The 23,508-nt window shown below is 44.8% G+C and overlaps 1 protein-coding gene across 12 annotated transcripts in view; it reads left to right on the top strand.

Annotated features, from left to right (window-relative positions):
• The window catches only part of CASK (calcium/calmodulin dependent serine protein kinase), a 569,868-nt gene that overhangs the window by 90,919 nt on the left and 455,441 nt on the right, over positions 1-23,508 (top strand). For all 12 annotated transcript variants that reach the window (XM_075589720.1, XM_075589721.1, XM_075589718.1 and 9 more), the window contains one exon: positions 20,014-20,119. In XM_075589720.1, the coding sequence (XP_075445835.1) occupies positions 20,014-20,119 (106 nt within the window). The remainder of the gene's footprint in view (positions 1-20,013; positions 20,120-23,508) is intronic.

Here is a 23,508-nt window from a genome sequence, read left to right as displayed (position 1 = left end):
CTCTCCCCCCACACTCTCTCTCTCCCCCCACACTCTCTCTCTCCCCCCACACTCTCTCTCTCCCCCCACACTCTCTCTCCCCCCACACTCTTTCTCTCTCTCCCCCCCACACTCTCTCTCTCTCTTCCCCCCACACTCTCTCTCTCCCCCACACTCTCTCTCTCTCTCTCTCTCCCCCCCCACACTCTCTCTCTCTCCCCCCCACACACACACTCTCTCTCTCTCTCTCTCTCTCTCTCCCCCCACTCTCTCTCTCCCCCCCACTCTCTCTCTCTCCCCCACTCTTTCTCTCTCCCCCCACTCTCTCTCTCTCCCCCCACTCTCTCTCTCTCCCCCCACTCTCTCTCTCTCCCCCACTCTCTCTCTCTCTCTCCCCCACTCTCTCTCTCTCCACCCACACTCTCTCCCCCCACACTCTCTCCCCCACTCTCTCTCTCTCTCTCTCTCTCTCTCTCTCTCCCCCCTCTCTCGCTCTCTCTCTCTCCCCCCCACTCTTTCCCCCCCCACAGTCTCCCACTCTCTCTCTCCCCCCCACTCTTTCCCCCCCCACAGTCTCCCACTCTCTCTCCCCCCCACACTCTCTCTCTTCCCCCCAAACTCTCTCTCTCTCCCCCCCACACATACTCTCTCTCCCCCCACACACTCTCTCTCTCTCCCCCCACTCTCTCTCTCTCTCCCCCCACTCTCTCTCTCTCTCCCCCCACTCTCTCTCTCTCTCCCCCCACTCTCTCTCTCCCCCCACTCTCTCTGTCCCCACACTCTCTCTCTCTCCCCCACTCTCTCTCTCTCTCCCCCACTCTCTCTCTCTCCACCCACACTCTCTCTCTCTCCACCCACACTCTCTCCCCCCACACTCTCTCTCTCTCTCTCTCTCTCTCTCTCTCTCTCTCTCTCTCTCCCCCCTCTCTCGCTCTCTCTCTCTCCCCCCCACTCTTTCCCCCCCCACAGTCTCCCACTCTCTCTCCCCCCACTCTCTCTCTCTCTCCCCCCCCACACACTCTCTCGCTCTCCCCCACACTCTCTCTCCCCCCACACTCTCTCTCTTCCCCCCAAACTCTCTCTCTCTCCCCCCCACACACACTCTCTCTCCCCCCCACACACTCTCTCTCTCTCCCCCACTCTCTCTCTCTCCCCCCACTCTCTCTCTCTCTACCCCCACTCTCTCTCTCTCTCCCCCCACTCTCTCTCTCCCCCCACACACTCTCTCTCTCCCCCCCACACTCTCTCTCTCTCCCCCCCCACACTCTCTCTCTCTCTCCCCCCCACACTCTCTCTCTCTCCCCCCCCACACTCTCTCTCTCTCCCCCCCACACTCTCTCTCTCTCCCCCCCACACTCTCTCTCTCTCTCCCCCCCCACACTCTCTCTCTCTCCCCCACCACACTCTCTCTCTCCCCCCCACACTCTCTCTCCCCCCCCACACTCTCTCTCTCACTCTCTCTCTCTCCCCCCCACACTCTCTCTCTCTTTCCCCCCCCACACTCTCTCTCCCCCCCCCACACTCTCTCTCTCTCTCTCCCCCCCACACTCTCTCTCTCTTTCCCCCCCACACTCTCTCTCCCCCACACTCTGGATCTCTTATTTACCCTATATATCTTACTTGCCCTATACTACACCGAAATAACCTATACTGCTTTCTTCCAGATCTGACTCAAGCTTCACACGGAAGAAATCGGAACCCCCCCTAACCCAGAAGACAGGTAGGGAACACCTCCCCTCCAATGTATAACATTGGGGGAATGAGGGTACCTGGACATTGAGGGACTGCGGATCAGGTAAGATCCCAGGCGGGATTGCTGCTTTAGATATTGTGAAGCGGGGACGTCCAGACACTGGTTAAGGGGTTCAGGAAACTAGTCATTCACACCTGGCTTTTATTTCTAGATCTGACATTTACACACACACACGTAACAAGGACTAATTGTCGTATAAGCAGGGTTGGGGGCGGGACTAGGTGGCGAGTAGATATTTTGGTTGGGCGAGTAGATTTTTTGGTGATTTGTCGAACACTGTATATATGTATACGACGGAGCTGTGCAGGGGGCGTGGGAGTGGCGCTGGAGCCGGGTGGCTGGGGGATCCGCCGGGGCTGTGCAGTGGGGGGGCTGCAGGAGCTGTGCAGGGGTAGTGCACCAGAGCTGCGCAGGGGGGGGACCAGAGCTGCGCAGGAGGGGTGGACCGTAACCGCGCAGGGGGGGGAAGGGGGGGACTGGAACCGCGCGGGGGGGACATCAACATCGACCGGAGCCACGCGCATGGGGGGGGAGGGGGCGATGACGACCGGGTGCGGGGGGGGGGGGGTTTAGACGACGACCGTAGCTGCAGGGGGGGGAGAGAGTGGGAAATTTTAATCCCGGGCAATACCGGGTATATCAGCTAGAGAATCCCCTCGGTTTTTCACTGCTCTTTGCTCAAACCACTTAAACAAAACCCTCAAACTTGACTCATTACACCTTGTCCCAGAATGGTAGACGGACAACAGGAGTTCGAGGTTCAGTCCATTTTGACTCCCGTCTCTCAAGAGGAGGTCTCCAGTATTTGGTGCATTGAAGGACTTTTGGTCCAGAGGAGAGGGAATGGATTCCACAGGACCAGGTACATACCCCCAGGCTTGCTTGAGCATTTAATCTGAAATTTCCTCTGAAACCTTCTATGGATCGTCCGGGCTCCAACCCTGAAGGGGGGTACTGTAAGGGGCTCATGGCCCCTCTTCTTGCCGGCCGCTGCACCCGTTTTCAGCAGGGGTGCGCGCGCTCCCGCACCGGCGGTGAGAAACACACGGAGGCTCCGGTCTGCTGCTGCCGCCGGACCTCCGCATGCACGCGCACCTCCTACGATGCGCACGCGCAGGTCGCCCCTGGTGCCGGCCGGTTGCTTCGGGGGTGTGCCTGCATCCCAGCGCGTGTCGCGCGTCACAGGCATGTGCACGAAGCCCTACACCTGGCTACACTTGTTTCTGGAGTAGTTGCACACCTGTCCTGCACCCTGCTTGGTGCTGAGGGGAGATAGTACGGGTCCCGCGGGAGTGGTGAGGAGGAGAAGGGCCGGTGGAGGTGACGTGTTCCCCCTCCTTCCTCCCCCCCCCGCATGTTCCCGCGCCCGCTCCGGTGGAAATTTGGTCCCACTTCTAACTCTGATAAATTTAGATTTAGGGCTTCGAATTTATCATTATTAATTTTAAAGCCAGATATTTTGCCAAAATCTGATAATTCCGTTTGGAGGTTGGGAAGAGAAATTTGGGGCTGAACTAAGGTCAAAATTATATCATCAGCGAATAACGAGATTTTATCATTTGTTTTTCCAATTACTATGCCCTGTATATTTGCGGTCTCCCGTGTTTTAGATGCTAGGGGTTCAATGGTCAGGGCAAAAAGAAGAGGGGATAGGGGACACCCTTGTCTAGTACCATTTTGGATACTAAACCTCTCTGCTGTTCCACCCGGGAGCCTCACCATAGCAGACGGATTACAGTAGAGGGCCCGGACTCCTTCCAAGAATGAGTCCTTAAATCCAAATTTCTTTAGAGCATTATCTAAAAATAGCCAATCAATTCTGAAAAAAAGCCTTCTCTGCGTACAAACTTAATAGCACTGTCTTGGTGTCTGTGAGATGAGCATGATCTATTATATTAATTATTTTGCGAGTGTTGTCCGAGGCTTGTCTACCTGGGACAAACCCAACTTGGTCGATATGTATTAGCCTTGGTAATATGGGGTTCAACCTATTCGCCAGAATCTTACTGTATAACTTAAGATCGTTATTTAGGAGGGAGATCGGGCGGTAACTTCCGCACTGCATCGGGTCTCTCCCTTCTTTGTGAATGATAGCCAGATTAGCTAGAGACATTGATGCTGGGATCGGATTTCCTTCCATAAAGGAGTTGAACAAGTTCAGCAGGTGGAGAGACAGAATTGGCAAGAATCTCTTATAATAAACATTCGTAAAGCCATCAGGACCAGGGGTTTTGGAGATTTTTAAAGCCTTTACTGCTTCTTCTAGTTCTTCCTTCGTTATTTTAGCGTTGAGTAAGGAGTTCTCTACCTCTGTTAATGTGGGGAGGCAACACCCTTTTAAAATATTTTATAATTGCTTCCGACCCATTGGTTTCTGAATTATCATTTTGGGTTCTCAGGTTATATAATTTAGTGTAAAATTTTTGTAAATTCTTCCGCAATTTTTTTTTCATTGTAAACTATCTCGCCAGACCCATTCTTGATCGCAGTTATTTGAGATCTTTTCTGTATACCTCTTAACCTGCTAGCAAGAAGTCTATCGGCCTTATTACCCTTGTCATAGTACAGCTAAACCCCGTTATAACGCGCCTCGTTATACCGCGATTCGGTTATAACGCGGTTTTCCCGTGGCTCCCGTTTTTTTTTTTTGCACACTGCACACACTGCACACACTGCACACACTGCACACACTCACTGCACACACTCACTGCACACACACTGCTCATTGCTCACACTGCCACACTGCACACACACTGCACACACACTGCTCATTGCTCACACTGACACACTGCACACACACTGCACACTGCACACACACTGCTCATTGCTCACACTGCACACACTGACACACTGCACACACACTGCACACTGCACACACACTGCTCATTGGACACACTGCACACACACTGCTCATTGGACACACTGCACACACACTGCACACTGCACACACACTGCTCATTGCTCACACTGCACACACTGACACACTGCACACACACTGACACACTGCACACACACTGCACACTGCACACACACTGCTCATTGGACACACTGCACACACACTGCACACTGCACACACACTGCTCATTGCTCACACTGCACACACTGACACACTGCACACACACTGTACACTGCACACACACTCCTCATTGCTCACACTGCACACACACTCACACACACTTACAGACACTCACACACACTCACACACACTTACGCACACACACTCCCACGCACTCCCACGCACACTTACGCACACTTACGCACACTCACGCACACTCACGCACACTCACACACACTTACACACACTTACACTCACAGACACTCACAGACACTCACAGACACTCACACACACTTACACACACTTACACACACTTACACACACTCACACCCACATACACACACCCATATACACACACACACTTTCTCTCCCATATATACATACACACACACACTCTCTCACTCTACACAGACGGGGGGTGGGGTCGGAGCACAGGAAAGGCCGCGACCAGCACCACCACCCGCTCCCCCCCCTCCTCCCGCGCAGGCAGCGGGAGCGCCAGGGACAGCGGTGGGGAGAAGAAACCCCCCGCTACCACCTCCATGCAGGCAGCGGGATCTGAGGTAAGCGGCGACCTGAGGGACATCCCCGCTCTCATCTCCTGCCCCGCGGGCTGTCACGCGGTGACAGGGGGAAGCGGGGACAGGAGGGACATCCCCGCTCCCATCTCCTGCCCCGCGGCCTGTCACACGGTGACAGGGGGAAGCGGGGACAGGAGGGACATCCCCGCTCCCATCTCCTGCCCCGCGGCCTGTCCCGCGGTGACAGGGGGAAGCGGGGACAGGAGGGACATCCCCGCTCCCATCTCCTGCCCCGCGGCCTGTCCCGCGGTGACAGGGGGAAGCGGGGAGCGGAGGGACATGCCCGCTCCCATCTCCTGTCCCGCGGGATGAATATGCGCTAAAGCGCGGCGGCCATTTTTTTTTCTCGCGACCCCGTTAGTAACGCGGTGGTCTCGGGGTGGACCCCGAGACCCGCGTTATAACGGGGTTTAGCTGTACCTCTGATTGGTCCATTTAAGAGCTTTTTCTACCTCTTCCAGTTGAATTTGCCTCAGTTCATTCCTGGTGGGGTTATGCTTATTTTCTTGTTCCAATTTAATAATTTTGTCTGTCAAATCTTTGAGCATCTTTACTTTAGATTTTTTCCTGTGAGATGCAATCGAGATAAAGTTACCTCTGATTGCTGCTTTATGAGCTTCCCACAGTACCGCTGGTGAAGTAACTGATCCTACATTCAGATTGAAATAGTCTATAAGGGCTGTTTTGACTCTCTTCTCCACCTCCGGGTGATTTAGTAAGGAGTCATTAAGTCTCCAATTATACGAATTTAGTCTCACAAATGGGATGGTTAGGGCCAGGGTAATAGGGGCGTGATCCGACCATGTGATCGGGCCAATATCTGAATTGGAGGTGGCCTCCAGAATATTCTTGGTAGCAAGGAAATAATCTATACGCGATTAGGTCTGGTGAGGATTAGAATAAAAAGTGTAATCCTTTTGTCTCTAATGCTGGGCTCTCCAAATGTCCATCAAAGAGAAGTCCTTCAATATCTCTCTGAACTTTTTTCCAGTTTCAGAGTGTGGTCGGCCCGGGGCCCATGATCTGTCCTCGTGGGATTAAGAACCATATTCAGGTCACCCCCTACTATCAGAGACGACATGTACGTCGTGTCGACTCCCTCCAGAACTTTTTTTTAGAAAATCCGTCTGATTCTCATTTGGGGCATATAGGTTGATCAGGGCGATCGCCGAACCGGAAAGTGAGCCATATACCACTAGGAATCTACCCTCTGGGTCCATTACTGTTTTTACTAGATTGAATGGGGTTCCCTGGCGGATAAGAATCGCTACACCTCGTTTCTTACTACTGAATGACGAGTAAAACCCCATTGGGTAAGTACCCTGAAATATTTTAGGCGGGTCCTGAGCTGTGAAGTGTGTTTCCTGAAGGAAAATTATGTCTCCCCCCCGATCTTTTCAATTCTAAGAGAGCCAGCCTCCTTTTCCTATTATTTTGCAGATCCTTTACATTTAGGGATATCAATTTGATCGCTGATGGATTGGCCATGGGTACAATAGTTTGTCTAGGACTTGGGGAATACTACCCACTCACTGGTTAGTTTGTGTTTTTTGGTTTTAATGTAGTACAATAAAAGTTTTTTAATTTTGCAATTAACCTGGTGAGTTGATCGGTGCTTTTTTACTGGATTTGGCTGTTTGAACCAATCTTCTTCATGCTCATGTTAATATTAATGGGAAGAAGTTGCATGGTGCTCTAAACCAAAATCACAGCAAACAATGATTGACTTGAATGTACAGCGGAAACTAAATGGAAGGATACCCTTGACACCTCCTCCTTTACTTTAATGGATCTTATCATCTAATCAAAAACAAGAAAAAATTGCCCTGGATAAAGTAATCTCTATATTACAGAAAGACTTACATCAATACGTAGAGATGGAGGGGTTTAATGAATTGGATTTATCATTATCAAAGAAAATTAAAAGTATGGAGAAAGAAGTAATGTCAAAAAAACAGCCTAAGTTTGAAAGGGACAAACTAGATTACCTTCGTAACCAAGTTTATGTTTGGCAGAGAATCTTTCCATCAAAGAAATTAAATTCCTCTACACCCCAAAAATCTAACAAACCTAAGAAACAGCAGAAATCCATACTCAAAAAAACCATCTCTTTCTCTAATTCAGCCAGCGCAGAATCGGAAATGTCTGATAACGATGTTTTTTCCCAAGGAGCATCTTCTAATTACAGAGATAATCAGAATTATGACCATCGAAGCCAACAACAAGGTGCTCATCAAGGTGGCGCCACATTCAATCAAAATGGCCAAAGGGAAGGCGAGTATGAATCCAGAACCTTTTTCGGATCTTCAAAAAACCGAGATACTTCAGACGCACAAGGAGGAGCCAAAAAAGAAAATCCAAAGAACCCCCAGAAGAGAAAAAAGAACTGCTAATTGAGGAAACAGGTATCATCAATCTGTCAAGCATTACTCTCACTCAGGCTGAACTTTCAGTGTTAGACAAAGGACTGAAATTCGCACCCGATTCGAACTTTAAATTGTTTGACACCATAGTGGACTTACACAAATACATACGCAAGCTCACACTAAGAAGATTTTTTGGTCAAAAAGACAATTTAATTCAGTCCGATGTAATTATTGATGATGATGATGAGGGGGCGACTCCTTCTGAAGTACCTAATATTAGATCTCTTACATTCAAGGAACATTGTTGTATACAGGATCTCACTGATTTAGAGATTGACAATATCGATCCAACAAATATTTCCATCTTTTCAGGCAGACATGCTTCTGGCTTTAGGGGTAAATCAATCTTTTACCCTACACATATAAAAGGGAATTTTTTTAACTACGTTTGAACAACTCATTGAGCGAGATCTTTCCTTGTTGCATAAGGGGTATACATTCCAACTCACACTCCTCAAGTATAATAATCTTTCTAACCTTACAAAAATGGAAAGAAGTGCTCTAAATTCCCTTAAGGCCAATAGCTCCATAATTGTGAAAGGAGCGGATAAAGGAGGAGCCATTGTGATACTTATAAGAGCGAGGCCTTACGCCAACTACAGGACCAATCATTATATATCAAATTATGTGGCGACCCAACCTCCGTCTTCTTAAAAGAGTTGAGAACCCTCCTTGAGGAAGGCTCTACATTGGGTGTTTTAGACTCCAAGGAACTTGATTTCCTATTTTGTCCCTATCCGGTTATCCCGATTTTTCACCATCTCCCAAAGATCCACAAGACTTTGGTCTCCCCTCCTGGGAGGCCTATAGTCTCTAGCATTGGATCTTTGGGAGATGGTGTATCGAGATACGTGGACCATTTCCTACAGGGAATGGTACAATCACTACCCTCACACATAAAGGATAGTGGAGACCTCATGGCTCAACTTGGTCCCATCGATTGAGAAAACAATTTTATTTGGTTAACAATGGATATCACATCATTGTACACAGTCATTGTGCACGAACAAGGGATGGCAGCTGTCAGATTTTATTTACAACACTCTAAATTTTCACCAGCACAGAGCACTTTTATTTTGGGTGCTATACACTTTTTATTAACCCACAATTATTTTATGTTTGATGATGTTTTTTTATCTCCAGACACGTGGTACTGCAATGGGTACTAGTTTTGCCCCCTCCTACGCAAACCTCTTCTTGGGTTGGTGGGAGTCAGTCCACGTGTTTGGAGATAACAACCCTTTTAGACACTTTATCACTTTTTATAAAAGGTACATTGACGACCTCATTTTTATTTGGAATGGGGATGTACACACTCTTATTTTATTCACCGATTATTTTAACAATAATGACCTAAATTTGCACTTCACTTATCACTATGATTTTCACCATATAAATTATTTGGATTTACATCTGTCCATTGATATGTTCATGAATATTAATACAGATGTTTATCGCAAAAGTAACTCACGGAACACTTTCTTACGTGCTGACAGCTGCCACCCTAAGTCCCTACTAAAAAGCATATCCAAAGGTCAATTGATCCGGTTAAAAAGAATCTGCACCAATTCAGAAGACTTTCTTAACCAATCGATGGATCTTATGTTCCGCTTTGAGGCCAGAGGTTATTTACGCTCAGATTTGAATAATGCGTTCAAAGAAGTTAACGAAATGGATAGGTCTATATTAATACAGAACAAAAAAAGAAACAACTCTTTCTCACAATCCCCAATGTTTATTATGCAATATACTACACAAGCAAATCAAATCAAAAGCATTGTGAAAAAACATTGGGCTGTACTAGCCGCTGATCCTGTTTTACAGCATGTCTACAATGAGGGTCCCAAATTTGTGTACAGAAGAGCAAAAACAATTTCTAATGTGTCACCAAGTCTATTTACCACAAAGAAATTGGTCTCTAATCTGCCAAAGGGATGTTTTAAGTGCTTAAAATGTAAATCTTGCAAGTATATGTCATCAAAATCTGAATTCTCCTCCACCAGTACAGGGAACAGTTATAACATCACATCCTTTATAAATTGCAACACCACATATGTAATTTACCTACTCACATGTGGTTGCGGCAAACAATACATAGGCCGAACGATTAGAGCTTTGAAAGTTCGTATACTCGAGCACTTACGCCTAATTATAAAAAAAGATGTTAATCACCCTGTTTCATTTCATTTCACTAACTGCAGTATGGGTAATGTGAATAACTTTTCATACACAGGTATAGAGCATATACCATGTCCCATTAGAGGTGGAGACAGAAATGGCATTCTAGACAGGAGAGAACTATTTTGGATTTTTACTTTAAATACACGCATTCCAAATGGTCTTAATTCTGATTGGGATCTTGGACCGCTCCTGCTCTAGAAATGGTTAATCAATTAAATTTTAAATTGATTTTTGTAAACTTGCCATTTCTTCTTCTCTCCCCTATCTCATGAGATAGGTACCTGCCTTTTTCAATATATATCGTTACCATCTGAGCTCTTAGATATGTTTAGTTAAACTTTTCTATATATATATATATATATAGTTATTATCAACAATATTGTACTTATGTTTAGTCGAACTATAATATAAGTCTAATTACAACATAACAAAATATTTATGCTCAACTGAATTGCCTTGTGAACTCTATTTGTAAATTTTTACCAACTCTGCAACTTATGCTCAACTTATGGTATAGCAATATATGTATGCTTGATTTAATTATTTTGTGAATTTAACTTGTAAAAATATTTTTAATGAAATCATACCATATGTTAAACATTGATTGTCCTATACTTTGCCAATATCCATTCAGTAGGAAGATATAATTATAGTTTTTTCTAATAATTAATTATTTGTATAATCTGTATGGTGAATGATGGCAATGTTTAATCAACCTGGAAACCATCCTCTGTCAATTAAGTGGCAATTTATTGTATTCCTTTATGTCATGAAATACACTATTGCCCTTTATTATGTCTGTATATATATATATATATATATATATATATATATACAGATTCTTCCAGGTTGACATATGTCACTCATATTGAACTCTGAACTGTGGGTTTTAGCAGATATAGAATTTGCTCAATCTATGAATGAAGCAATTGTTCACCCTTGCTCATGAGATTAGTTTATTCCATTGTTCATATTTGTTTTTAATTATGTTTTAATGTCTAGGTAACGTTTCTTCATTCATACAAAGGAGTGTTATTTTGTTTATTTTTTTTCTGTTTAAATAAAGTTTGTTTTATTGATATGTCCCGAACGCGCTGACGTCACACGTCCCGCGTCACGTCCTGCGTCACTCTTCTCCTGGAACCAGGAAGTGGCGGCGGATTTGTCACGCCAACGCTGAAACCAGGTATTTAAATTCACTCGTTTAGGTATTTCTATTCACCTTGATAAAGGGCCACAAGCCCGAAACGCGTAGGTGGTCTGTTTTTGTGCGTTTGATCCATTAAAACTTTTATTGTGGGAACGCACCTCTGTGTTTATTTTTACCCCAGTGGAACCAGTGCTTCGTTTTTCCTTCCCTGTTCCTAATATTAATGGGAGCCTGAAATTATAATTTTTTTGCCCGGGAGCCCGCGAATGTCTATGTACGCTATAAATATTATAGTTAAATACTTATGATTTTCTTTTCATAAGTGATCGTCATTTAGTTAAATTCTTTGGCCAAAGCATTTTAAGTTTCCAAACCACACCAAAGTATCCCCTCTTGTGCAAGTCCTAGCAAATCCCTCTGTCTGGAAAATATTTGTGATCTGTGCCATCACTTGGATAAATAATACAGGTTTGTTATGTCAAGTATGCGAAAGTTGGTTTCATTTGGTATGATTAGAAAACTTTTAATCACTAAATAAAGAGAGCAGAAAGCTTATCATGAATGAAAGATTACTGATAATATAGGTACTAAATTAGTATGCACGATCTGTGTGTGTTTGCATTGGTACTGTTGTGGAATCATTTTGGATGGTTTCATTAAAATGATTTAAAAAAATGGTACAGTAGTTAGGTTGAACGTGAGAGTTTTGCATGTTGACAGGGAGGGAAAACCAGAGTAGAGTACAAGGTGGAGGTAGATTAACGTAATGGTCATTCACGTCCTGTGTCAGCAGGGTGCTATGGCTCTCTTGCACTAAGGTGTTGGCTAACCTCTTTTCACTGTAGCACATTATGTCCACTCTCTGTATCCAATTTCTTTTATGCTGCCTCTCACCATGACAGATACAATTCTATGTTCCCTATGTCTGTCTCTCTGGGTGTGAGAGAGAAAAGGGGAGACATGAAAATTCCACTGCTTGAATTCAGATATACGATACTGTGCATTGTATATAGAGCGTTAAATGATCGACCTATATTTGTTTCCCCTTTATGTCATGAGGTCTAAGAGACGTATATTGTGTGACCCCCAATTAAAGAGCAATTCAGGCACTTTTTTAAAATAATTTTTTAACATTGGATTCAGCTCAGGGACCCCCAGCATCCCGAGATAGAGCTCCAATGGGGGTGCTAGTATCCCGGCAAAATTTTAAAGCACCCGCATCGATGTGCCAATAGGAAGCTGAGCCTCATTACGTCACAGCTTCCTATTGGCTAGCAGGGTGCGGGAGCTTTGAAAAGTGGCCATTGCATCAATCCCAGCGAGCCGGAGCAGCTACAAGTACACCCTGTGAGGGCTTGTATCTCTGGAAACGGGGTCCACGGAGGTTACATTAATGGGGTTCAGCTCCGGAGAACTCCTGCTTCAAACACGTTTAAATTTTATTTATTTTTTTAAATATATATATATATCTCTATCTATCCCGCTTGGAGTTCCTCTTAAACACATTACGAGTTACAAAAGGAATACAAATTAACATTTTTAAATGTTCCGTTTGAGAAAAACAAAATGTGTGATGTTGCTGAAATGAACGAGTTCAGAGACTTGTAAAGAATGTCTTTTGCAGTGGCACCCAAACAGATTTTTGCCTGAACTTAATTTTTTGGAAGACTTGCACAATAATTGAAATAAATTAAAGCGCGACAGCATCTATCTTAACAAATTTATAGAAATCTGCCAGTGAAGACCAAGTAAAACAAATGTGCATTAGGGAAAAGTCAAAGATTTCTTACCATGAAGACTGGTGAGTGCAGTGATTTTGTTTTATTGGATGTCTTTGAAAAAAAAAATGTTTTGGATAGCTCTGAAGTCCTATAATAGGCTGTGTCGGAAGCACGATTCCCCTTATTCAGTTGAATGCTGCAGGCTTCAACTTGTGACTTCATGCATGTTGTGATACTGTGAAACAAATGCAGCCAACTCGGGCATGATCCTGATGCTTTCTGCACAGCGGGGATTTGATCTATTACCTATATATTTGGCTGTCGTTGTGACTGTAAGAAGGGGATGATTTATAGATCCCAAAAGAACAGAGTAGCCGAACAAGCTAGGACACGAGTGACATTTGCAGTACCACTACAGATAAAGAATTTATAGTGTGCACTGAAATAATTCAGGAAGTTTTTATTTTTATTTTGTTTGCTAGCTGGTGGAATAAATGGCCATATCAAACCTCTCTCCACCTTCATACTCTATTTTTATGGTTCAAATATCAAATATAAACAATGTACAAGTTCTACAAATCACCTCTTATAGGCACATTGAAACATGTCTGCTCAGTGGCACAGAAATAGCACAGGGTGAGAGTTCATTCATGTTGATTCTGTTTTTTGTCAACATAGTATTTCAATGGCAACATTTTGTCTCTGAGTGTACAGTATGTACAAGCCTGTTCTACAAAAGGTTGAAGTTGTGTACATAGCAAGTAGGATTGGTGAGAGGACTTAACTTGTAAAATATTCCCAAAGATAATAAAAGATGTCATCTTTGTTTAGAGGTACCTGCATTGTCTTCAAAGTCAAATTGTACAGATATAAATATGGGCAGTGGATATTCACAGTTGAGTGCAAATAGCCGCACGGCTATTCGCACTCTTTAGGAAATAAAATGGAAAAAAATAAACACCCCAGCCAGGAATCGAACCCTGGTCCACTCTGCTAATGGCCTGGAGCATAACCACTGAGCTATAAGACTTTATGATGCTTTTCTAGTGAATAAAGGCATAGAAACCTACTGACATTACAGTGTTCATAACAGCTCGGCTATTCGCACTCAGTAGGAAATAAAATGGAAAAAAAAAAGACAGAACACTCTCCTATTGACATTCTATACCCCCTGCATCTGTAATCAGCGCGGCTTTAGGCTGAGTCCTCAGTCAGCACTGTGACACGCGCCCGGCGGGGGGGCGGCGCATGCACAGCGCTAGCCTGCGGTCTGAGGGGAGAGAGAAAGTTTGTGACGGGAAGGGGTGGGGCGGTAGGTTTGCGGGGGCGTGGCCATGACGTCCAGCGGCTGGTTTGCCCTCATTGGCTGAACCGCCGGCGGGGGCGTGGCCACGCCTCCGTCACAAATGCCAATCTCAAACTCTCAAAGCCTGAGAGAGAGCGTGGAGTGCTGGTGGTGCCGCTGATGGTTTGGTGCTTGGAATCTCGGGTCCTGATTGGCTTCAAGGTTTCTTATGGGTTTCAGAGTCCCATTCAGAAACTAATTAAACCAATCAGCGCGTGGGAATTCTCCTGCCAGGCTATCACCGATTTGCCGGTATTCTAAATCCGGGTGGGCACCGATTTGGACTCTAAGGGGCATGCAACCTTGCACCTCAGCCTCTTAGCATATCGAGCCCACCCGCTATCCAGTCTCTGCAGAGTCTGGGGCAGGGCAAATGGTTGCCGGATAGCCCTTTTTTAGCCTAGGACGGAGGTACTCAAGTATAACTGCAGTAATCCTCCTGTTCTAACACCTTGGCAACCCTGAGCCTTTCAACTCCGGGCTTCGAGCAGACCCAGTGGTAACAAGCTTGGTAGCCATCTGGTCTCTCGAATCCATGGACTTGGATTCCCACATTCACAGATATACATGGTTATAAGCATTCACATTTATTAAATAAAAACTCTTGCTTATGTGTCTGTGTGTTTTACTGGTAGAAGTCTTCTGTTCCGGTGGCAGGGATAGACTAAAAATATATGTTCCCTATTCTTATCAGCCTTATTGCTGGCATACTGCAGAACCCTGACTTTACGGTACCCACACAATAAAAAACCTCACAGTTTTTGAACATAGCTGGAGGTTATACCAGGTTCAGGGTTTTTGGGCGTAGTCTGGGTATCCCACTTTATACTAGGGACCCTGGGACTGTTCTGGGGATACCGTGATCCCCCATGTCCGCTTTACTTTTCCAGCCTGTGCTAAAGCAGGGAGCCCTGGCAGTGAGTCGCAAGAACGTTTCCAGGGTAGGATTTTGCTGGAGAACTGTGCTTCAATGTACCCGAGAATCTTACCTGATTCCCGGGTACATCCCTGGGGTGTCCCATAACTCGGGAACCCTGCTATATAGCAACAATCTTATTAAAAATTCTCAGCAAAACCCACCCTTAAACTTATAGCCTTGCGAGCTCCACTGCCCAGCACCCCATGGAAAGGCAAAAAACAGAAAATATTAAATTGTCACATAATTATTACATAGTCTCAGTGAAACATATACGACAGCTGTGTCCAAGAGCTGACGCTCTAGGACCTTTACACACGGATCAGGGGTAACCAAGTGGGCTTAACCTTTATTATTGAGCCTGGTTACCCCCTCACTGTCACAGCGGGTATTTTTATTATGTATTGCAGGATGGGGTTACATGTATTTAGGGGGGTGGGGCTTTTTGGTATGTATTTTGTGGGGGGTAGTGAGTGAGAGTGGGGTAATTAATTAAAGGTAGGGGAGAGTGAGAGCAGAGAGGGGGAGAGAGTGAGGAAAAGAGGGAGTAAGAGTGAGATGCAGGTGAAATAAATACATGTGAGGCGGGGGGGGAGCGTGAGTGAGTGAGATGGAGGGGAGAGAGAAATACATGGGTTGAGGGTGGGAAATAGAGGGGGCTCTTGAGGTGTGAAAGTAACCTAAGGCCGCTCTGATAGTGCCGGCGACACTGACGTCATGCTGCTGTTGCTGGAAAAATCAAATTGAAGTGACTTCCAGAGATCACGACCAAGCTATCGCGCCATCCTGTTGCTCCTACTATAAGCGCACGCGACGGCGTCAATACATTTGTTTTGATGCAAAGTCGCCAGCACTATAAGTGCGGCCTTACGTGTCAGCCAGATAGGTGTTCCCTGAGATTTTTCTAAATACTTAAAGGGTTTCTCCAAACACAAAACGATGGGAATCACTCGGCTAGACTGAGAAGAATTTATTGGGGGGGTTGGTGGCGGGGGAAATCAAGAAGCTGGATAATGGAATTTAGCTTTGATACACCTTATCAGAGCTTATTAAATCCAGGCCGTAGTACTAGTATTGGCTGGCATTCAGATAACCTTTTTGGTGAAATTCTGAATTCAAGGTCGCCTTGGTTTAGTTCTCCAAAACCTGTCCCATATGTTGTTCAAGGGTGTGTTTATCCCCCAAAATGTTGTTGTGTTTTGGTGCAGATAAACCACTGCACTGAATATATTAAATAATGTGATGCTTAAAATATAAGGGTTTTAAGCAGAGAGCGTACCATTTAGTCAAGCGATTGTGTGAAAAATGGAAACTTTAACATGATTAATATCCTAGGCTTAGAGAAAACAATACAATGGGGTCCTCGATTATCTGACGGAATGCGTTCCTCAAATCGCCGTCGGTAAACGGACCATCGGAAAGCGGGTCCAATGTTAATCGGCGCCGGTGACCGTCGAATACGCAAATTCGACGTCAGATAATGTGTCCGAAACTGCATTGGGTGGTATCGAATAACGTGTTCGTCGGTAAGCGGAACGTCGGATATCGAGGACTGCCTGTATTTACAATAACATTTTGATAACACTAATATTTATCAGGAGTCTGGATTTAGCCATTTTAAAATGGAGATATCACTTATGACACTGAAGTCTGAAGTGTATTGCTTAATTAAAAAAACGTTGTAACTTGTTAGAAACATTATAACAGAGTAGGTTCAAGAATAACCCAGAAAAGGTCCTATATCAAGCATTCGCTGTGGAAAGGAGGTGGATAATTACTCCATGAGATGCAAAATATCTCTACACATCTACAGAGGCTAACCATCAGCTGACATATATAATTCATATATGTCCACCTAAGACTAAAAAGTGAAAAAACAATAACATTTTAATAAACATCATTAATAAACAAGTGAACATATGTGTGGTGTACTAAAAATCCTCATAAGAGGCAAACGCCAAAACACATGTGATAGATATACTGTATACCTCATATTCCTAATAGAATAATCACCTATGCGGTAAATAAGGTGATAGAGGTAAACAGAAAATATATCAAAATCACATCAAAACAAAATAGTGCAGCAGCAAAAAGGTAAGTATTGTATATATATCTCTAGGAAAGACCTATAACTCCACATAGAGAAACGGTAACCCATATACACCTGTATCTCTACATAAATACACATACAGATGATATCTCTCATATATAAAGCACAGAGAACTGTAGGAAATAAACATCCTATACATACACAAATAAGGCAATCTATGGTACCCAAACTCTATCTATATATAGAGAGGAGTGGCACTGACTGGCACTGAGTTTGAAGCAGGGGTACCTGGTTCAATTCCTGGTGTTGGCTCCTTTTGACCTTGGGCAAGTCACGTCATCTCCCTGTGCCTCAGGCACCAAAAACATAGATTGTAAGCTCTAAGGGACAAATGTCTCTGTAAAAGCGCTACGTAAAACTAGCAGCGCTATAATGATGTTAGCAGCCATACGAAGTATAACACGTATATAGGGCAGACACAATGAAACACATTTTATACACTGTCCGATGATGTAATGTTGTCGTAATTAATGTATCATGTGTACAATGTGTCAAGGTGTAATCTGTGTGCCCGATAATAGCTGCAATACATGCCATGTAAGGGTCTGCTGCCGCACAAAGCACTTCAGGATGTCACCGTCATGATGTCATCAATCCCCGACTCATGAATAAACAAAATTAATTAATATTATATTTATATTTATAATAGTAATACAAGAAAGTTAAACGTGATGTAGGATTGTGCAATAAACGAAAGGATTTACCCATAAAGTCAATATAGATCCAGTAATAAATTGGTTAAAAGACCACTATAATAAAGTAGTAGTAGTAGTAGTAGTAGTAGTAGTGTGTGTGTGTGTGTGTGTTCGATCAGTGATATAGAAATGTGATCCCCTACATGATCTGCCCCATAGGTTAATACAGGTCATAATAATTAATTAAACTATATATCCCAGGATCCCCTAATATGTGACATTCAAAACAAGTGATTGAAATGTTCTTGTTTTTTCACTTTTTAGTCCTAGGTGGACATATATGAATTCTATATGTCAGCTGATGGTTAGCCTCTGATCAATATACCATTTGTAGATATATGTTGCATCTCATGGAGTAATTCTCCACCTCCTTCTTTCCAGAGCGAGTGCTTGATATAGGACCTTTTCTGGGTTCTTCTTGAACCTACTCTTTTAAAACGATGACTATTTGTCCTATTGCACCCTGTTATATGCTATCATTGATTTTGTATTAGTCTGAGCGGTACGGTCACCACAATTGGTTATAGAAACATTATAAACCTGTGTTAACTAAAAGGACATTTAGATCAAATGTGATATGTATTTTTATTTGTATATTGCCTTCCATGTACATAGCGCTTTACAGCAGTAATACATGTGGAGACCTAACGGGAATAATCTTTTCATACATAAAAGTAGGCAATAGGAAGTCGCTGCTCTGAAGAGCTAAGTCTAAGGTTAGTAGCGACAAGTTAAAGCTAGTAGGAGGGTGTTATGATAGCTGCATATGAGATGTATAGTATCTGCCAAGGCAACTACCCAAATGCTTAATTAAAGAGGGGCGTTTTAAGGTGGGCCTTAAAGGTTGTGAGAGAGGGTGCTTGTCCGATCAGGAGGTGAAGGGCATTCCAGAGGTGTGGGACAGTGAATGAGAGGGTTTAGGCAGCAGATGGATTTATATACAATGAGGAATGCAATGTAATCCTGCAATAATGTTAACACTATGCTAATGGTCTTAATACACAGCGCTCCAATGTCACAAATGACACCACACATTATAGATGACCGCCTCCCAAGATAAAAATAAGGATATCTCTATTTTAAGTTAATTTACATCTTCTATAGTACTAATGTAGATATTTTCCATAACTTTATTTAAATATCTTTTTTAGATGGTGCAGTCTACCTTTAACCCTTTGAGTGCCATAGGGTGGCGGCACTAGAGTGATCATGTGATCACTGTATCACTTATGACAAAAAAATAGAAAACAAGCAAAAAGCCCATGATGTGCTACATCTTGGGGCCCTTGGAGTGCCAAACCGTGTCATGGGGCACGCGAGGTGTTAAGGCAGAGATGTGCAGTTCCAAAGATGAGGATTAGCAAGATTTTCTGGTTTTAGATCCCAAATAGAGATGTTATGGAAAAGTACGGTCTACAATAATGGTGTCTCCATGATGGTAAAATGTAAAAGATTAACTTCAAAACAGAGGCATGACCAGTCTATATAAGATGCAGAGCAATTAAAATTTTTGTTTATTGCTGCTGCTGCTGCTTTTATTATTTCAGCGTGTTTCTGTATAGCAGAGATACCCAATAGGTGATTCGGGAGCACTTAGGGGTTTGTGACGTGTTTCGGGATTCACCAAATAAAATCTGTAATGGCGCATCCCAGACAGTGTATAGGGTTCCTGAGCCTGAGTGAGGACTGCACATTTAGTAAGGCTCTAATCTGCACCTTAGCATGGTTGGTGTACCTGTCCTTTACTGAAGGTACTGCCAAAGTCGCTCCCCACAATAGTTTGCATCCACACCAGCAACGCATTGTGGGGACGTGAATTTGGAAGCTCCCACAGTGATTGACAGCTTTGCCACCCATGCTGTCCGCACACACTGTGTTGCAGTTTGGGCCCTTATTACGCGTGTGTTTCCCCCCACAAACTCAGGGTACTTACTATACTGCCTGGGAACAGTCAAACTGTTTTATTGACTATAGTCTGAGTAGGCAATCACATTTATTTATTTGGGGTTAGAGGAACAAATATTTTCTAGAGGGGGGGCACAATGCAAGAAAGGTTGGGAACCATTTCTGTCGAGTTTACTTATTCTTTCTGTATTTGCAGATTTGAAGAGAGAAGCAAGTATATGTCACATGCTAAAGCATCCGCACATTGTCGAACTCCTAGAGACGTACAGCTCCGATGGAATGCTCTATATGGTCTTTGAATTGTAAGTATTTGTTATTTTTTTTTTAAATTCTTATCCTTTATTTGTGAATGTCATACCTGTGGTGATGGAACCCGTTTGTCCTGACAAATGAGGAGCCTGCCCTTGGTTAATGTGCTATGCAATGATGGTACCATTAAAACGGTTACATTGAGATTAGTGCTTCCTTTACGTGTAGCACAGCAAGATTTGTTATGATATGTAATGTGAAAATCATTGCCATAAAATGTATATAAAGCTTAATTGATCTACCATTTTTATGTGCTACTTTAAGTGTTTTTGCCTGTTATTAATGTCCTTTTTATTTAGTTATTGTATTGGTTTATATTATCACTGATCTCTTGCCACTTAGTCTTATTTAATTAATAACTCAAACTACATTCTCTTATTTTGAAATATTTTCTTATGTTACCCTTTTTCTTGGCCCCCAGTTTTGTTCTTTTCTATACGATGCTATTGATTTTCACTTTCAGTTAGATCAGTAGTTTATTAAAGCAGCAAAACGTAAAATCTTATGGTGTTTAAAAAAAATAATAATAATTTTTATTTTCTATTCAACTTTTAATGCATTTTTAATGAGTTTTAAAGCATCCTTTGATTTCTTTAGCAGGCTTTAGCCACCTCCCCAGCAGCGCAAGATTTTTGCAACACTTTCCACTTTTGGATAATTTGTTAGTAATATTCCCAGCAGTTTGAAGTATAAACTGTAACAATAGCTAATGTTACATTAGTAATATCAGGATACATTGTAGTTTCTTAGTTACACTGACTGAAGGCTTGATTGAAATTGAAAGGAAGCCATTATGTTAGGTACACCATTACCCAGCTTAGGCAAGAATGTAGAAGTATATATTGTTACATGCATTGCATATACAAATTAGAAAATAATAAAAAGGTTGCAAGGCAGCTGTATTGCTGTTTAACTTGCTGTAATAAGAGATGCATTGTTCTACTCTTCTCTATAGAACTGGAAAATACCATGACACAAAAAAATAAGGCAGTTTTGGCTATACAGTGGCAGCCCGCTTTAATCTAATGCGGCTTTCTACGCGGGTATTTTTAACCCGCGGACGGCGCGGCTATCTTAGGCCGTTTTCGGCTGGTTTTCACGCGCCTCGGGCGCTTTCAATAATAAGCGCCATTAGCGCTTATCTATTGAAGCGGCCGCCGCGCGGGAAACTCCGATTCAAATCGGGGAAAAGCCCAGCGGTTGGCCCGAATTTAACCCGGCAAGCTTTAGAATAAAGCTGGCCGGGACAGTAGGTACACGTGTGTGTTTTATGTTTACCAATTAAACAATGATTTATAGACACAATACAACCATGATCCAAGGAGATTACAATCTCGGGGTTATTCATTAAAGTACTCTAGTACTGATCAGGCAAGTCAATGGCAGCTTCCGTGCGTTAGAGCTCAAACAGACACACTTTACTGAATCCCGGTGTATAGCTGTACTGTAAGTCATAGGGTAACTTAGAGGCAGGAGTGCATGTAAGTCCATTCATTCCACATGTTTCAGAGCAGGGGTGGCCAACTCCAGTCCTCAAGGGCACCAACAGGTCAGGTTTTAAGGTTATCCCTGCTTCAGCACTCATTGACTGAGCCACTGATTGAGCACCCTGTGCTGAAGCAAGGATATCCTTGAAACCTGACCTGGTGGTGACCCTTGAGGACTGGAGTTGACCACCTCTGTTTTAGAGGGAATACAATATTGTGTCTGATACCTGCAGCTAAAACATTCTCTCAACTGCATTTGCCATATCCACTGAACAGCAATAATGTCTAAATATTTAGCTGCTTCAAGCCAGTGGCACGAGGCACAACTGGTATACAGAACTGTACTCAACATAGTGTTCACATTGCATGATTGCTTCACGTTATAAACAGTTTCTTTTGTTGACTGGACCTCGACCTTTTTTTCTGGCTGTTTTCCACTGACGTTTTGAATTGTTTCCATTGGCATAGCTCTTACCAAAGTGGTATGGTTGAGATGTGATATAGTCTCATAGTAACCAATTTTGATACTTTAAATGAAGTATATATATATATATTTTTTTTTTTAATTACGGTATAAATCTGAAATTCTGCTAAGGGCTTAGAATAGTTATTTAGAGCAGTTTATTCGGCTAGGTATCTTAAAGCAGCATTCCTGCTTCCATTTTTTTAAAATGTTGAATGTGTGTGTGTGTGTGTGTATATATATGTGTGTGTATATATATATATGTATATATATATATATATATATATATCTTATATCTTATATCTTATACTATATTTGTGAAAGCACTGTATGCCTGCCTGCATGGCCTCTGTCCCTAGGGGAAATCTCATTGGTCCCTTGGCCCGCCCACCCCCGCACACCTCTCATTGGCCTGAGGCGGAGTGACGGGCCAAAGGTCCAAACACACAGACACACAGACACACAGACACACACACACACAGACACAGACACACACACAGACACACACGGTAGGGGGGTGGGGGGTGTTGTGGGGCTCACAGTGTTAGCAGCACATCTCCCGGTCTCTTACCCGCCGGTCCCGGAGGCTCCGCCTCTTCCTCCCCGAACATCAGCCTGAAATCCAAGTCATCGTGACCCGCGCGCACCTCCTCCTCTCCCCGTGTCTCTCCCCGGTGCTCCGCTCAGCTCCCCCCCCCGGTGCTCCGCTCAGCTCCCCCCGGTTCTCCGCTCAGCTCCCCCCGGTACTCCGCTCAGCTCCCCCCTGGTGCTCCGCTCAGCTCCCCCCCCCCCCGGTGCTCCGCTCACCTCCCCGTGCTCCGCTCACCTCCCCCCCGGTGCTCCGCTCAGCTCCCCCTTGGTACTCCGCTCAGCTCCCCCCCGGTGCTCCGCTCAGCTCCCCCCCGGTACTCCGCTCAGCTCCCCCCCGGTGCTCCGCTCAGCTCCCCCCCGGTGCTCCGCTCAGCTCCCCCCCGGTGCTCCGCTCAGCTCCCCCCCGGTGCTCCGCTCAGCTCCCCCCCGGTGCTCCGCTCAGCTCCCCCCCGGTGCTCCGCTCAGCTCCCCCCCGGTGCTCCGCTCAGCTCCCCCCCGGTGCTCCGCTCAGCTCCCCCCCCGGTGCTCCGCTCAGCTCCCCCCCCGGTGCTCCGCTCAGCTCCCCCCCGGTGCTCCGCTCAGCTCCCCCCCGGTGCTCCGCTCAGCTCCCCCCCGGTGCTCCGCTCAGCTCCCCCCCGGTGCTCCGCTCAGCTCCCCCCCGGTGCTCCGCTCAGCTCCCCCCCGGTGCTCCGCTCAGCTCCCCCCCGGTGCTCCGCTCAGCTCCCCCCCGGTGCTCCGCTCACCTCCCCCCCCGGTGCTCCGCTCACCTCCCCCCCGGTGCTCCGCTCACCTCCCCCCCGGTGCTCCGACAGGCAGTGGGCAGGCAGCCTGCACCTGCCAC

Source organism: Ascaphus truei, chromosome 3, assembly GCF_040206685.1.
Source record: "Ascaphus truei isolate aAscTru1 chromosome 3, aAscTru1.hap1, whole genome shotgun sequence".
Lineage (NCBI taxonomy): Eukaryota > Metazoa > Chordata > Amphibia > Anura > Ascaphidae > Ascaphus > Ascaphus truei.
The sequence above is the reverse complement of the archived record's forward strand: the minus strand, read 5'-3'. Positions and strand labels throughout refer to the sequence as shown.